Source organism: Convolutriloba macropyga, chromosome 13, assembly GCF_964194025.1.
Source record: "Convolutriloba macropyga chromosome 13, txConMacr16.3, whole genome shotgun sequence".
In the NCBI taxonomy this organism is placed as follows: Eukaryota; Metazoa; Xenacoelomorpha; order Acoela; family Convolutidae; genus Convolutriloba; species Convolutriloba macropyga.
Window position 1 is genome coordinate 4,274,300 of NC_134480.1, and position 17,708 is coordinate 4,292,007.

The following is a 17,708-nucleotide window of genomic DNA, read 5'->3' on the forward strand; positions in this document are numbered from 1 at the left end:
AGAAGTCACTGAAGTCAATTCCAAGAAGTCAATTCCAAGAAGTCAGGTCGTAAGAATCATCGATGGAGACGACGAACTAAAAAAACATAGCAGGACAAGTCCTGACGTACAATTCAAAGAATTTTCATTGACTAAACAGAAAAACTAGACCTAGAATGGACTATGAGTGAATTGAAAAAACCATTTTAAAAAAACTCAGATAAAAAATAAGAGAAAACAAAATCAATGTCAAAATGCCGCAAAAGAACAAAAAACCACTAGCGAGAAATGAAAATTTAATTAAAACAAAAAAACTAGGCCTAGAATGAGCTGCGAATGGATTGGGAAAACCATTTAGAAAAAAATCCGATCCAAAAAATCAAAAAAAACAGTAAAAATCAGAGTGAAATTGCCGCATGTGAACAAAAACCACTACCGAGAAACCGAACTTTTGTTCCAACACCGTTTTCTCACTACTTTGTAATTAGAGTGAAAAAATTGCACGCCGCAAAATCACTCATTTTTCGCTCCATTTCCTGTTTCGGCGTGACCAAAATCACTACTCCAATTTGACTTCAAAAATCATGAAAATGTGTGAACAGATCTTTAAAACATAGCCGGAAGAATTCCGGAAGCGAATCGAAGCACCAAAACTTCACAAAAAGCTGAAGCCATTACCTTTTGTATTAAAACATTAACTCATTACTTCCCCGGGTCTGATCTAAAAATCGGTGAAATTTTTTAAACCACTGTCACCAAGAGAAAGAAAATGCAGCAAAATTTTTATTATTGAAAACGTTTGGTAACGTTAAAAAAGTCTTAAAATTTTAGGATGGTCAAAAAACTGATAGCCTGACAAAGCTGACAGGGCCATCAATTGCCCTCAGATAATTAATGATTCTAATCTCAAAAAGATCGCGAAAGCAAACGGCAGATAAACACTTTTCAAAAAAGACAGGAAAGTCAAAATTATTCAAAAAGAGTGCTCAAATTTAGGAATCAGAACCACTACAATTAGATTTCTAATCACGGCAATTAAGACAAAATTAATACATGATTCTTCCTTGTTGTACATATGCTAGACAACATGATTTCATACTAATTCAAAAATTAAATTAATCATAGAAAAACAAAAGCAACAGAATAATATTCAGGAATCAGAGAACCACTACAATTAGATTTCTAATCACGGCAATTAAGACAAAATTAATACATGATTCTTCCTTGTTGTACATATGCTAGACAACATGATTTCATACTAATTCAAAAATTAAATTAATCATAGAAAAACAAAAGCAACAGAATAATATTCAAAGGCAAAGAATCGTCTAAAAACAATACCACGCCCGGAAGAAAATTGCAATTAATAGTAATAAGTAGAAATGTTGGAAAAGACTTTCTAGCAAACACCCAGTACTGCCTTATTTCGAATTAAATCAATTGCAAACCGAAGAAAACAAGATCTAAAAAATCAATATAACGAATATAAAAGTAGGTGCCAGGACAAAACTAGAATGATACAAACGAAAATGTGAAGAGTATGGACACAATGTTAGGAACACCGTAACAAAAAGACCAATTCTTGATTTTTGAAAGTTAAAAATCAAATTTAAAAAAAATCAAGAAAAACGAGTAGATTTCATAGAAAAGACAACGAGTCATTCGAGACAAAAATCCAACTTGCTGAACAGAATAAAACAAGAAAAAGCAGAATTCAGACACACGAAACAATGAAACATTTTGCAAAAAAGTGGTCAAAAAATATTTAAGACTGCATTTATGAAAATTTATCTGTTTTTTCAAAAACTTAGCACCAAAAAATAATTGAATTTTTATTGAAACGAAATTAAAGTCCCTGATGTTCCCCAAAATACTATTTCTAGTAACTAAAAGCAGAATACAAACAAAAAACTGAAAAAAATTGGCAAAAAACTACGAACACCGGATTAGCAAAAGTACAATTTAATGAAACAAAATTACATCGAGGTAGAAAGAGGCATTGAGTATATGAATTATCGAAGGGAAGTTGCCATATTAACTGATTTTTGACAAAAAACAATTAAAAGATCCAAAAATGAAAAAAATTAATAGAAAAAAAAGCCAAAAATTAACTAAAAAATCAAGAAATATGTGCCAATTTCGCATTTGAAACGCAATTTCAGGCTATGCAAAAAACTGTGCTATCAATTTCCGGGGTTTACATTTCAACATAGCATCGATTAAAGATTATTTCTACAAAAAACCAAATTACAAGCAAAAAAACTAGGCCACTTAGACGAAAAAACGGCTAAAAACGGTTATCTATATGTGCCATTCAGTCAAAAACTACTTTTCAATGTCAAAAAGTCATTCACTAAACGCAGCGCATGATCAAAAAACTTCTCTCGCTCAGAAAAAATTAGTTCACACTGCAATTTTACTCGCTTTCGCTTTTAGGTCAAAACATCGTCTGAACGAATAGTACTTCCGGTAAAAAAAAAACCTTAAGAAAACCAATACTCCTCTTCGAGTCGTAAAAAAAGACAGCGCCCCAATACAATTTAAATTCTTTGAATTGTAAAAAAACCACGATGTCCCCAATAATAGCCGCTATCGCTTCACGTCTATTAATGAATGCTTACTTCTATTACTGGATTGACTTTCACAGAGTTCTTGTCACTTGCAAAAGAAAATTCTTAAGAAAATGATATTGATTAGATACTCGCCAATTAAGTACCTCGCATACCCTAATTTTGAACTATTATAACCGTTATCTAGATATAAAAAATTTATATCTAGCTGAAGAATTTATATCTAGCTATAGAATTTATATCTAGCTAAAGAATTTATATCTAGCTAAAGAATTTATATCTAGCTAAAGAATTTATATCTAGCTAAAGAATTTATACGTAGCTGTTGAAATTATCAGACAAAAGAAGTAGTACCAATTTGGTCAAAAAATCGAAATTAAGGGCATGAAAAAATAGTAGATGCATGGACAATTTGATGAGACTAACAGTTCATGATTCCTTACAAAGTTTCCAATGCAAAGCAACACATAGTAACTCAGCATAGAGCAACTTCAAAACATTTTTGAAGACAAATCCTAATTAGGTCGGGAACCCAGTTACATGAAAAGTCGGCTGACAACAAACCCACGACAGCGCTGGTGCAAATTTAAATAACACCAACACAACATCCCATCATAACATGTTAACCCATGGAAGGACACCCACTTAAATGTCATTAACTCTCCTTCAAAGTGAATAAAAATGGCCAACACAATAAGACAATAAAAACTTCAAACATAACCGACTAACGTCGGGCGAATTGCTCTCAAACGACCGGCGAGCGGTTGCCTTCATCAGTAGCTAGCCACAGGGGGGGGGGGTGCACCGGGGGCTGATGGGGGACAACACTGGGTTGGGGGTCAACAGTGGGTGTCTTCAACCTTTAAGAACCGCCCCTCACACCATAAGTATAAGTATAAGTCTCCAAAACAGTTTGAGCTGAAACAGAGCTGAAAGGCTCTAAGAGCACTTAATGCCCGCTGGGCGCTACCTATTTGTCCCGTTTTTGAGGACGAAAAGTCAAAAGCGTCAGACGAAAAATCGGTCAAGCGTAACAGCATAACTGGCAACTACGATGTCCAAAAAGTTGCTAAGGGATAAAATGTAGCCTAATACCTGAAAAAGATGGCACGAAAGTTTGAAACTGAAACTATTACCTGAAGTACTATTACTCAGTCTTGTAATAGTTTTTTCAATATATTGCTTGCCATTCCTTAACAGTTTTTTTAAAAAATCAACTTCTCAATAAGAGCAATTTAAGGCAAGAGAAAGTCAAACAAGAAGAGAAATTTAAGGAATGTTCTAGAAGGTTTTTTCTCAGAAAGAGCAGAAACTGAGCAGTTAGATTTACAAGACGGTTCTGGTGCTTTTTTCAATTTTTGCGTCTCGTGCATTTTTATATCATCATGAACTTCAGATAGTTGTCCTATTCGGAATTCGATTTTACGAAGAGTTAACTGGTGTTAAATTGAGATTTTTAAGCCTCTTCTGGTTAGAGAAAACAGCACATGCAAAGTGCTATAAAAAGTTAGTACATGACATATGATAACCAGTCGTTAACAAAAACGCGCAAAGCCATATTTGAGCAAATATTTCACATGTAGCCAACAACACATTACACGACTGAACAACTGCGAAAGGATATGACAAGCATCGTAATAATCATTATTGGTTGGGTTATTGGGGGGTGCTTACTTACACATCAACATGATACTCACATTCTAAACCCAAAGAGAACACACACACTCAAACGGTGACATAACTGCAAACTTTGATCAATGATACTTTTTGTTGTTCGGTGCTCAATCGTGAAGAGAGAAAAGATCAACAATTTAAGAAAGAAAAAGAATTAGTTTCGTTGATACACAAAGATTTATAAACAATGTGGACAAATAACGAGAGCGTGAAGATCATCTATTACAAAGTGGCCAAAATATGAATGAAGGAATTATAAGAATCGTGAGGAAATATTGTGAAAAGATTACTAAATAGCATACCTGATAATTTTCATGTAAGTTTGCAAAGTCGTGAATTAGAGATTGCAGGTCTTGTATACGGTCAGTGTCTAACGTTTCAAGGTCAGAAAAGACAAGAGGCATCTGTTCAAAGAAATGGTCATGCTGGGCGTCGTTAGTTTGTTTTAACTGCTGTAAATATTCCTGTTTTGAATTTTCCATCAAGTCTGTTTTTGTTTTTAAAGTCTGTTCGCATTTCGCCACAAGAGCTTTGGTAACATTCATGTCATTGTCGGCTTTTGTGAAGGCTGTTTGGGCCTCGTCTCGGGCTTTGCATGCTTTTTTGAAATTATTCTCAGCGTTTTCTAAAAATTTGAGCGAATTTGATAGTCTGACGTTATGGTCTCTGCCCGCAGAGAGAAATTGTTTTCGTTTCGACATGAAATCGTTGTGTCTGTGTTTTGCTGTTAATATAATTTTCTCTTCTAAATCACTCGCCATAGTTTCTTCTAAGGTTGCCATTTCGTTCACATGTTCTAGCATAACGTAAAAGGCCGTTTCATAAGAGTAATCTTTAGTCTCTTTGACGCCCCCCTTTTTGCCCGCGGCGCCCGTAGGGTTGCCCTTTTTGTAATTTACGTTGTACTGTTTGACCAATTTTCGCATTTGCTGAGCATGTTCTCGTTTCTTAGAAGCGTACTCTTCGAAGAATTGAACTACTCGACGTGAGAACTGGATGCCCTTTTCTGTGTGTTTCTCTACAATGTCAAACTTGTCCCAGAGTTTCTCACCCCAGAGCATTTTGATCAACTATCTATTACTACAAATTTTAACTATTCATACAAATTATCTGAAAAGAGAACCCAAAAATTGAACTTTTTGTATAAAATACCAATAAAACCAATTCTCTAAATACCAATAAAACCCGAATCGTTTTAGATAGCAAAACAACCAGAGAAAAGGCCGAATAAAGACACCAAAACAAGCATCGTAGGGCTCACTTTGGCACAGCTAGCTTGAGCCGAGGCAGGCTGATTTCATATAGAAAAAGGGAGGGGGTGCGGGCCTGTTAAGCTATGAAAACTTCTCAAAAATGAAATTGTAACCTTCCATCATTCTGGCGAATACTCAATATTGTACATTAGAAACAAATGTGCACAAAGCAACTGGAAGACACCGGAACCGAAAATAGGATTCCTACTATCTAAAAACTGACCATCAATTAGACCGATCTCCTTAGTTAGTGTAGAAATCAGTCCACTTTTTCCTTCTAAGTCCAACGCTTTAGCAATTAAATTGAAAAGATAGGACAATTCCTGAAAAACAATAGAAAAAACATGAAAAGATCCCATCCGTGACCATTGGAAAGAATATAAAAATCCCAACGAACGCTTAAAACAGTTAACAGATTGCAGACGCATAGAGACAAAACAACCGTTTTCAAGATATTTCAAAGCATATTTCTGCCCCAATAAAAACGAAGAGCTATTAGAAAATACCATATTAACGAACCATAGAATTAGCAACTTCCTTGGTTCAATGAAGCAAAAATCCCCTAAATAAAAAACTACAAAATTCAAGCTAGTGTTAATGACATCATGGCCAAAAGATTTGTTAACAACAGCTACGAAATTTGGAACACACTAAGTGAAAACGTCCCTTTTTTCAACACGAAGAAACAGAAACACAAAAATCCCCAAAAATGTGTTCAAAATTTTACTCGCCCCCTTAAGCACACTAACAAAGTTTATCTTTGCATACTTTAATTTCGCATTAACTATAGAATTCAAATATCGAATGCCAAACCCACGCCTCAAAAGTATAAGTTTAAATATTTTAAAAACCACACCAGAAACCTCAGCATAGAAATAAGAAGAAACAAGGAGAAACGTAAACTGGCTGACATCAAAACAATTGACCTCAAACCACACTGATAACATTTTTAAATAAATCAAACCAAGCATTTCATGATTTTACATGCACTATGAAAATAGTTTATGAACTTCAAAATTGACTTTCGTTAGGAGCAACGTATTGAGTGCGAGCCAAAAAACTCCGAAACTAAACATCAAACGGAAATTCATTTCACTTTAAAGTTTCATTTTAAAATTTTGTACGGGAAACTTTGCTGATTGCGTCATGGTCATACTGGTTTAAGACATTTTGGACAGATCTGAAATTTTCAGGCAGTTCTTGTTCTCGATCAAACCTGAACAACACGAGGTTAACGTAGTAGTTAAAAACATAAACCGACTAATAACGGAAGAATTGCTCTCGAACGACAAGCGATGCAATTTAATTTAGGGGCTGTATCCTAGACAAATTTTTCTTTATAGGTGCAACAATAGTTGACTGCGCCGGGATTCGAACCACGGACCTCCCGCTCCCTCACGAGAAGCACTGCCCACTCGGCTATCAGGCCCTTGTTGATGCTGCAATCGACTTTATTTTAGCAACAAGCTTCGGAGTGAGAGCATTAGAGATAACTCAAAAAAGCAGAACCAAAGCGTGAAAAAGTAACTTGAGAAGTGAAAAAATGTTCTAGAAGAAAAGAGCAAAAACGGTCAAGCGAAAAAATTGCATCGAAAAAGACCAACACGTTTGCAATAATTGCTACGAAATTCTTTCGAGATCAATTAAAAACAAACCGATTAACGTCGGACAAAATGCTCTCAAACGACAGGCGGGGCAATTCAATTTCGGGGTTGTAGCCAGATCAGTTTTTCTTTTTGGGTGCGAAACATCCACCCGGGAGGGATTCGAACACTCGGTCTCCAGAGTCCTCGTCAGAAAATCAACCACTCAACTACCAGACCATTATGCTTTTCTACGCTGCAATCGCTTTTATTTTAGTAATAAACTTCAATTCGGAGTGACAGCAATTGAGGTCAGTCAAAACCTAAGAAGACAAGGGTGCAAAATTCAAAGAATGTTCTAGAACAGAGGACAGAAACGGCTAAGCGAAAAGTTTGCATAAAAATACCAACACGTTTACACTAATTGTTTGAAACTTCCTTCGAGTTCAATTAATGAATACGACCATTGACCGTGGAAAACGTAAGACGTGTCGAAAAGCATGCATCTCCCAGGACATACTTTTAGTTGAGAGGTAATAGAGTACCTCAATTAAGCCTAGTGATTATTCAGCTTTTTACACGGTTCACTAATATAATCCGATACCAACAACATATACGCCATACAGTGAACATAAAACTAACTGCAAAAATTAGTTATCGTCAACTAATTTTTTGAATTTTCTGATATTTTCTGTCTGTTTTGACCCCCCCCCCCCCAGATATTGAATTAAAATATGGCAAGTACGCTTGGGGGAGCATCCAATGTACATCACCCCCTGAGCTGGAGAAGAATGCTGGGGGGTATCAAATCGAAAGGATCCAATTTTTCTTAAAACATTTCAAAGAATTTGATTTAGAAAATTCAACAAAGGACAGAGAAGTATAGAAGACAGTATTAATTGAACTCAGTTGAATTCAGTACACGTTTTAAATCTATTTCAAATCATGATTAAGTTAGATCACCATGATAAAGAGGAAACTTGAATTAACAACGAGGTTTGGGCTCAAATGCAAGTTGCCATTTTGTTGATTTTATACAAACAAGTAGTAGCAACATAATCAGAAACCATCAGGCGGTCGGTTCCTCAGCTTATCAATCAGCACAGGTGAGAACCAATCAGCGTCGACCACAGTTGTAATGACTGCGTACATTACTCTATCCCCAATAGTCCTTCTAGGGCAGTACATAATAACCAGATACACACGACGACTCAACTCGACCACCAAATTCTCGTAAGTCAACATTACCGAGTAATCAGTACAGTTTGATGCTTTCACAGCAGCGTTCAAATTTAAAGTTTGCTTTAATAAATCATATATTTTAAATGACTTCAGTACAAGCGTGTATTTTGGATGTAACAGACTTTGGGCAGACTTTAACTGTTTTGGAACCATGTCAACAGATTCTAAAGTGATCTGGGTCTGAGGAAAGTCTGGCTTCTCGTATTCCAGATAGAAAACTCGGTCCGGCATTTTTTTGCAGATTAGCTCTACGAAATAGCTACTGCAGTCAACTTTTATGTCCACGTGAGCAAGCTTTATAGAGTATTCACCGGATTGGCAGCCTGAAATAATTCAAACACAAAAATTGATAATTGCGAATTCTTCCGTAAAAATCATCGTCAGAGTTGTTTGCTATATCGTTTTCATTAAATAATTAATCACATTTTTTTGCAATACAACCTGAAAATAACCTGAATTGAATATAGCCTGAAAATTAGGCCTGAGGTGGTGGAGTGAGGTGATGGCGTGGGTGCGTATGTGTGTGTTAGAAGGTATGTTTGTGTGTGTGTGTTAGAGTGTGTGTATGTGTGTTAGAGTGTGTGTGTGTGTTAGAGTGTGTGTGTAGTGTGTGTGTGGTGTGTGTATTCGCGCGTGCGTGCGTGAGTGTGCATTCGTGTGTATGTGTGTGCGTGTGTGTGTGTGCGTGTGTTTTTGCGTGCGTGTGCGTATGTGTGTGTATCTGTATGTTTGTGTGTATCTGTATGTGTGTGCTCGTGTGCGTGTGTGTGTGCTTGCGTGCATGTGTGTGCGTGTGCATGTATGTGTTAGTGTGTGTGCGTGTGTGTGTCTGTGTGGGTGTGTCTGTGCGCAAGTGTGCGGTGCGTGCGTGTGTGTGTGCGTCCGTGTGTGTGTGCGTGTTTGTGTGTGTGTGTGTGTATGTGTGTGTTAGAGTGTGTGCTTAGAGTGTGAGGGTTTGTGTCTGATTGTAAGTGTGCTTTTGTGTGCGTGCCTGTGTGCGTGTGTGTGTTTGAGTATTTTTTGAGCTTTTGAGTGTGTGCGTGTGTTAGTGTGTGTGTAAGTGTGTTGGAGAGTGTGCGTGTGTGTTCGCGCGCGCGCGTGTGTGTTAGTGTGTGTGTGCAGGGATAGGCGTATGGTATTTCCTGACCATTCGCCTTGAATTTTAAATAGTGCTGACCTTGTGTCAAATGAAATTAAACTAGTGAATGTGGAACATACACGACTAACGACAAGCCAATTGCTTTCAAAAGACTGTGGAGCGTTTGCCTTCGTCAGTAGCTAGCTGTGGCTATGGGAAGGGGAAGCTTAATTGAGGGGGTCTGATCGAGGGTGACGGGAAAGGGTTTCGGTTAATTGCATACTCGTGATTAGTAAGCCGTAAGTCTGTAAAAAAAACAATGCCCACCGGGTTCTACCAGTTTATCCCATTTTTGAGGACAAAAAGTGAAATGGTCAGACGGAAAGCGATCAGACGAAAATTCGGTAGTACGATAGATTGCATGAACACCAGGATTAATATAATTGCTGTAAACTTCGTTTGGGAATAATTAAAAAAATTTTTGTTTGAGGTAAGTGAAAATTTTCGATTTTAACACCTTTAAAGCCAACCTGGTAAAGAGAACACAGCTAGAAGAATACCGGAAACGAATCAAAGAGCCGCGCAGTATAAACTCTTGGTTGGTGGAGGGTAGATAGGTGGCGAGGTAGGTAGGTAGAATGGTGTGGTGGGGTGTGGGTGGTAGTTCTGCAGGGGCGGATTACTCAAACTGCTGGAAATTAGAAACATAACTGACTAACGTCAGGCAAATGGCTCTCAGATGACTCAAACATTCAAATGGCAAGCGGTTGGCATCATCAATAGCTAGCCACGGTTTAGTGAGGCCAGCATAAGCTTAATTGAAGGGGCGTGAAGGAAGCGCAGTGGTGTGTGTGTGGGGGGCAACGGTGGGAGGGGGTCTTTGGATGCATGGGGCCGTTACGGCTTGAACGATGTGCAGGAGTGGCGATGGAAGGTGAAGTGAGGGGGCTGATGGGGGGTTGTGGGGGTTTTACTTCAACCTCTAAGAACCGCCCTTCTCACCATAAGTATAAGTTTCCAAAACAGTTTCTGTGAATCGCATACTTGAAGACTAGTGAGCTGAAAGGCTCTGAGAGAGCTTAATGCCCACTGGGCGCTACCTCTTTATCCCGTTTTTTGAGGACAAAAATTCAAATGGGTCAGACAAAAAAGCGGTCAAGCAAAAAATCGCATAAAAAACCAGCAGGACTAATATAAATTTATCAAATATTTGATAATTTTATCAAAAAAGCATAACCAATATTATCGTAAGAATTGCTCTCGAACGACTAGTGGAGCTCGGATCCATTGCCCATTGCAATCGGCTTCCATCGAGGTAGGGGGTCAACTAAATTCCCTAATGGGGATTCAAATGACGTCATTAGAGGTTATATACACAAACACTAATAAAATTTTAAAAAACGCCAATTTCTGGCGCACTTTTGATTTGACTTTTAGTAGTGAAATCCCACCACTTGAGTTTAGCCGCTGACACTTTTCAAATAGAGAAATTTAGATAACGCTATAGTTCAAAAAGCTCAACTTGCAATCACGAATTACTTAAACCGATGGTAGCAAATCTCAATAGTCTGGTCGAAGAAGTTCAGTTAAAATTATTAGAGAGGACATTGAAATTGAAATCAAAGTTCAATTTCAGGCCCGAAGAAAAAACTTTCTGCATTTTATTCGCCTAAATGTCCATATATACGTTATGGAACTGAGCCAGCAAACAGATGAGAAACTCGTTTCCTTTTTTAATGACATTTACAGAAAATCAGACTATAAGCACAACCGATGGACTCGGGCAAATTTCTCTCGAATTGCAGGCGGGGTTCAGCTCTATTTTTGTTTGGTCAGCCTAATTGTTCAGGAGATGTCTTTATGGAGCCTTATGTCATCATTTCTTTATGCAGCTTTATGGGAGCTGTACGTTCGCGATAGCTGTTTACTATGTAAATAAAGGATTGAATTAAATATTGAATTTAATGTCTTTTGAATCAAGAGAAATTAGTAGCTAAACAAAGCGAGTGAATTTTAAGCGGGAAAATTTGCGTGTGTTTACACAATTGAACAAAATCAGCCTTAGCGAGTAACATCAAAAGTCATTACATGCGTTGAGTAATTTATATGTTTATACATTGCCGCCCCCGTTGATGTCTGGCATCAAAAATAATATAAATGAAATATTACTTCAGATCATATGTCAGTTTTTGATAGCACCAACCGCTATTCAATCTTGTATCACAAAAAGAATCATATTTGGACCAAGTTTAGTCCTTGCGAAGTGAGGCTTGTAAGAATCCAACTTCCAGTTGTAAAATCTTCCCGTGTCCGGGTGCACAGGTACCGAAAGTGTGCTCGTGGGAAGGACGGCAGGCGGGATCGAGTTGGCTCCTTTCTGCAGGACCATTTTCCAGAGCTTCTGGATTGAGGTTAGCTTGTGTTGATTGGTATCTTTCTGAGTTTTACTATGGGTCTGTTTGAGAATTTGCCATTTCCTGTTTTTATTTTGGCTACTCTGACCAAATTGTCATTTCCTGTATATGTTTCATGCACAATTCCCAGAGGCCATGATAAGGGAGGACTGTTGTCATCTGTGATGTACACTAAATCTCCTTTTGTCAGGTTTTGCTTTTCGGCCATGTTTTTTGACCTGGTCTGCAACTGGGATAAATATTCAGTTGTCCATTTCTTCCAAAATTCTGCTATGAGTTTCTGCAAGTATTGAAAGCGCTTATTTGGATCTTCCTCATCTTTTGTTTTTGGGATTGGGGAAACAACCAAAGGCAATTGATGATTATGAAAGCCGGTTAATAGCATAGCAGGGTTTAAGGGATAACTGTCTTTTGCATCATCTGAGACAACTGTGAGCGGTCTCGAGTTAAGTACAGCTTCGACTTGGCATAGCATTGTATACACTTCATCCAAATAGAGGTTAGCTGTTGTTCCGATTGTTTTGAACAGCAGAAGCTTCATCGATTTGACTCCTGCTTCGCATAGTCCACCAAAATGTGAAGCTTTGGCTGGAATTGTTGACCAGTTGATGCCTAAATCTAGAACAGCTTGAGGTAAACAATCAGTTCCGTATTTCTCTCTCAGTATCCTTTTGAGTTTTATGAGAGCATTCAATGATCCTATAAAGTTTGTACCATTGTCTGAAAATATGCGTGCTGGGCATCCTCGTCGAGAAATGAACCGTCTGATAGCTTTCATGCATTCCTGTGTATTCAGTGCCTTAGTGACATCCAAATGAATGGCTTTTGTAACGAAGCATACGAAGACTACCAAATAACATTTGGCTTCAGTCTTGTCACATCTGTAAGGCATTGGACCGGCGAAGTCTATGCCCACGTTACTGAATGGTGGAGCTGGGTTGACTCGTTCTTGTGGTAGGTCGCCTAAGAGTTGAGAGAGGTTACGGCCATTAAACCAAAAACATGTGATGCAGTTTCCAACTATAGACCTTGTCAGCGTTTTCACTCGAATTATCCAGAACTTCTGACGCGTATGAACAACTGTTGTGTTTACGCCTGAATGTAACACTCGCTGATGACTGTCAATAACGATTAACCTCGAAAGATGATTTTTGTAAGGCAAAATTGATTGAAATTTGGCAGATTCATTCAAGCAATCTGCTGCTACTAGACGTCCACCAACCTTTAAAACTCTTTCCTCATCTATGAAGGGATGAAGTTGAAGGATTCTCGATTTTCGGCTTATGCTTTGGCTTTTCTGCAATTTGTCTATTTCATCAATATAGTTTTGCTTCTGCACATCTCTAACAAGCATATTGAATGCTTGTCGCTTGAATTCTTTTCTCTCGATTGGCTTTTTAAGCAAAATATAAGCAAACTTTAGAACTTGCGTTGCTACTCTTATTGCTTTGTCGAGACTTCCGTAACGTTCAATAGGGAATAATTGGTCGATATGGTGATTCGACTGCTCTATGTTTTGATCATTGAGCGGGTCGTTTTCCTCCCCCACAGGTTCGGGAATAGTGCCCGAATCTATTGTTAATATTTGGCTCCGCACTACTTCCTTCTTTACTTCTGTTGATTGAAGAATTTCTGGTTGTTTTGGGATAGTCAGCTTTCTATCAGAGAGCCATTGTGGGCCTTCCCACCACATTCTAAGGGATGAAAGCTGTTTTGCTGGCACCGGGCGCGTAGTATGATCGGCCGGATTTTCTTCTGTCGGCACGTATCGCCATTTTTCTGGTTGAATTATTTGTTGGACTTTGGCCACACGGTTTGCTATGAATGTTGAGAATCTGCTAGGGGTAGAATTAATCCAAGCTAAGGCAACTGTTGAATCACTCCAAGCATATATTTCAGTTGTAAATCCATTTTGGTTTACCGTTGTCTGAACTGTTTGTATCATCTGCGCTCCTAGAACCATTGAGCACAGTTCAAGTCTCGGTATGCTGAGTGTTTTTCTGGGCGCTAATCTGGACTTGGAACATAGCAAGGTAGACTTGGTCTGAGATGCTCCCAGTGATCGGGCATATATAGCGGCTCCGTACGCTTTTTCAGAAGCATCGCAAAATAAGTGAAGTTGCATTTTTTCAATAGCAAAGTTGGCCACAAAGCGTGGTATACGTAGCTCAGATAGATGATGTAATCCAATCATCCAAGCTTTAAATTGGTCAGTTATGGTTGCCCCAACATCATCATCCCATCCAATTTCATGTTCCCAAGTCATTTGGAAAAGAATTTTGCATTGAAGCGTTACTGGTGTTAGGAGACCGATAGGGTCAAATATTCTACCCATATTGCTAGATATTGCTCTTCTGGTGGTTATATGTACATTTTCAGGATAGGGCAAGTTGCTGTTAACTGAATCTATCAACATTCTGTTGTTAGATGAAGTAAAAGTTGATTTTTTACCTTCTTTATTTTGACCAGTTTTTTGATTCGGCTGCGGCTTTGGCGTTCTTTTGTCGAACATAGGTTTGTTGGACCTGGAATCTTTTTGATCGAAAAGTTTCGGGCATGGTTCAGTTTTCGAATGGTGTTGTTTTTCACTACCAAATTTTTCATTTTTTGCGAAAATTTTGTCCCCAAACGTGACCACTAATTTTTGTTTTTCGGTTTTTTGGTTTTCTGTGTTTGAGTAGTTATTTTCAGGTTCTGAAAATTCGGATGACTTCGGGCAGCTATCAGTATCTGAGGCAACATCTCGGATATCGCCAATGGGCGTTTTTTGCAGATTTTTGTCGACACCAGTTTTGACCGTTTTTTCGCCTTTTTGTGGGATTTTTGATGTTTTTTCTTGATTAAACGTTGTTAAAAATTGCATTGAATTAATCGGGCAAACATGGGGAGTTGCATGATTAGAAGCGTGGGAGTCCAATAAATGGATTTCCTTTAGCTTTTTACAGTCAAGGTTGACCACTAATTGTGGAAAATCCGATTTTTGAAACTCGTCAAGTTCGACTGATGGACACTCAATAACTGTTTCTTCGTGTTCGGGCAGATTCATTGTAACAACGCTGCACTGAATTTTGGGTCTATTGAAATAGAAAGTGTCGGTTTTGGGCTGCCAGTTGAGACCGAGAGTTTTGATGGTGTGGTCATGTTCACCGATGAAAAGATCTTTATTTTCTTGTAGATCCGGGGAAATGGCTTCCATAACCTCATGTGAGTTGCTTGCCCACTTGCGAATAGACATCCCAATGAGTTCTAGAGTAGTTGTAATGTCCTTGAACAGGCCAATGACTTGCTCTTTTGTGTCACCGCCACCAAGAAGGTCATCAACATAAAATGAGTTGAGTAATGAATTTTTGCAATGAATTGATGGAGCATCTTTTGCTGTATCACGTAGTGCCCTGATAGCGTGGTATGAACTAGAAGAAACGCCGTATATGACTCGTGTCATACGGTACTTCTTTATTGGTTGCTTTTGACTACTTCGCCAATACATCTGATGAAAGTTACGGTCCTTTTCGTTTAGTTCGATTTGGCGGTACATTTTTGTGATATCACCTGATAAAGCAATGCGATGGAAACGAAATTGAATCAGTATCTCAAAAAAGTCGGGCTGCTGTTTTGGACCAACCAGGAGACAATCGTTGAGACTTCTTCCGTTCGTTGTTTTTGCTGATGCGTTGAAAACTGCTCTGCATTTTGTAGTCGTAGAGCTTGATTTCCATACTGCGTGATGTGGCATCACAAAGTGTTTCTCGGGTGGCAGATTATGGTCGCTTTCAGGCACTGGTTCTAAATGTCCTGTCTCAATCATCTCTTGAAAGAATTCTGTGTATTGAGTTTGGGCATCTGCGTTTCGTGAAAGCTTGTTTTCGTTAACCAAAAATTGTCTGAGCGCTTTTCGAGATGATTCTCCAATGTCGGGCAACCATTCCTGACTGTCTGGATCAAAAATGGCTTCATGTTGGTCAATTGGTAGTCGAACTTGAGGCCTTCCATTTTGGCCATATGTTGTTGTCGTGTCATAGTGATTAATGCAAACCGATTCTTTGGGAGTGAACATGGCTGGAGGAAGTGCTGGAACATCTTCGATTTCCCAAAATTTGGCAAAGGACTTGATTTCGTTGTCAAGGAGGCATATTGCATTCGACTTTACATCAGGATTGTTTGCTGATTCTAGGTTAGCTAATCCTGAAACTGTCCAGCCTAGCGTAGTTTCTGTGAGGCATAAGGAACCTTGTTTCAGTATTCGTCCTTTTATTATCTGTGTGTATGCAGAAATACCGAGTAGTATGTCTATTTCGCCTGGTTGCCAAAATTGATCATCAGCCAAATTATAATTGACCAAGTCTGCGTAGTCAGTCTCTGAAAGGGGCTGATTAGGATTTTCACTGGCTGTAATTGTCTTCAGCACTACGCAGTTGAGAGTAATATTTTCCCCTGTTTTGGGAATAATTTCAAGTTTGAGAGAACCGTCAACTGGCATTGAGTCTTTCTGATTGACCCCTATGATTCTTTCATTGGAAGGTTTTGGTTCTAATCCCAGTGTCTTGCAGGCTTTTACTGTAACTGCATTGATATGAGCTCCTGTGTCTAACAATGCTCTTAGATTGTGTACTTGTTTGTTTCTACCAATTACTTGAACACGAGCAGTTGGTAAAATAGTCATTTGGGAAGATTTTTGAGTCAAATTACAAGCATGTGTGCCTGGTGTAGCATTGAAAACCTCATGTAAAAATGTATGATGCTTACCCTGGCATGTTTTGCATCTAGACTGTGACGAACATTGGTCACTTTCGTGATTGAATCTCAAGCAATTTTGACAGGACTTACTGGCGGCTATGGCAGACTGCTTATCTTTTGCTGAAAGGCCCTTGAATTTTGAGCAAGCCCACGGCGCATGGCATTCCTTGCATTGAGTCACGACACACGGATGTTTGAAGCCTTGCTTCGATCGCTCATCCCGTCCAGTGACGTGCAGTTGTTTGGGGGGAATGGGATCGTTTAGCATTTCCATCGATCTTACCCTGTTGTCAAGAAAGGTCATCAGTTCGTCAAATTTGAGACATTCAGTGCCTTCATTTTTGAGTTCCCATGCTTTCTGAGAGTCGATATCCAATTTTGTGAAAAGAAGATAGTGCCACATGTCGTTATCAACTTGTCGGCCAAGTGAGTGAATCGACTGAGTTACTTCATTGAAAGTACTGTGTAGCAGACGGAGTTGGTACTTGCTTTCTCCTCTCACAGGCTTGAAATCAACAGCCCTAGCTTGCAATGTGCGTAGAATTATGCGATCGTTTTTGTATCGCTGCTCGAGTAGATTTCTTGCAGTCTCGTAGTTACTGTCAGTTGATGATAGGCTTTTTATTAGTTTTTCAGGGGGACCTGATAAGCAACTTTTCAGATAAACAAGTCGCTGGCTGTTTGACAATTTCGTGTTGAGGTGCACGGCTGTATCGAATTGATCGATAAAGGCTATCCAGTCAGTGAATTTGCCATCGAATTTGGGTAGCTGTATCTGTGGTAGCTTTGCAACATGCGGCTGGTGCTGTGTTGCATCTCCGAAAGACGTATTCATAGTCACGTTTTCGTCCACCTTTTCCAGCTCAAATTTGTCTATGGCTTTTCCCATTTGAAATAGTTTCTTGCGGACTACTGTGTGCTTGTCTTGAACCAGATCGAATTCTGTATCGTACTGATCGTCCTGCACTGTTTCCAAATAGGATTCGTCTAGTTGCTGTTGAATTTTGAAGCATTCAGTAGCTTCGGAGAGGGCCAATCTGAGCTCGTCTTCGTTAAATGGCTGGCTAAGTCTATCCCATTCATCAAAGATCTTGTTGAGCTGTCGTGAATTGGCACGCCTCCTTCTGGAACTTGTCTCTGTAGACGCTGCTTGGCTCATTTTGTCGGCGGACCAGATTAAT

At 38.8% G+C, this 17,708-nt stretch overlaps 3 protein-coding genes across 7 annotated transcripts in view; 1 reads left to right on the forward strand and 2 right to left on the reverse strand.

Moving 5' to 3' along the window:
• LOC142352051 (formin-binding protein 1-like) overlaps positions 1 to 5,329 on the reverse strand; it is a 39,049-nt gene extending 33,720 nt beyond the window's left edge. For all 4 annotated transcript variants that reach the window (XR_012760991.1, XM_075404399.1, XM_075404401.1 and 1 more), the window contains exon 1: positions 4,526 to 5,329. Coding sequence is in view for 3 of the 4 variants with exons in the window: in XM_075404399.1 (XP_075260514.1) it covers positions 4,526 to 5,284 (759 nt within the window). In the remaining variant the exon portion in view is untranslated. The remainder of the gene's footprint in view (positions 1 to 4,525) is intronic.
• LOC142352268 (cleavage and polyadenylation specificity factor subunit 4-like) overlaps positions 1 to 17,708 on the forward strand; it is a 441,589-nt gene that overhangs the window by 329,541 nt on the left and 94,340 nt on the right. The gene's annotated exons all lie outside the window — the stretch shown is intronic.
• The window catches only part of LOC142351936 (uncharacterized), a 28,210-nt gene continuing 18,421 nt past the window's right edge, over positions 7,920 to 17,708 (reverse strand). Inside the window, exon 5 of one of the 2 annotated variants that reach the window (XM_075404208.1) lies at positions 7,920 to 8,624. In XM_075404208.1, the coding sequence (XP_075260323.1) occupies positions 8,119 to 8,624 (506 nt within the window). In that variant the 3' untranslated portion in view covers positions 7,920 to 8,118. The remainder of the gene's footprint in view (positions 8,625 to 17,708) is intronic. The other variant, XM_075404209.1, reaches the window with a different exon arrangement.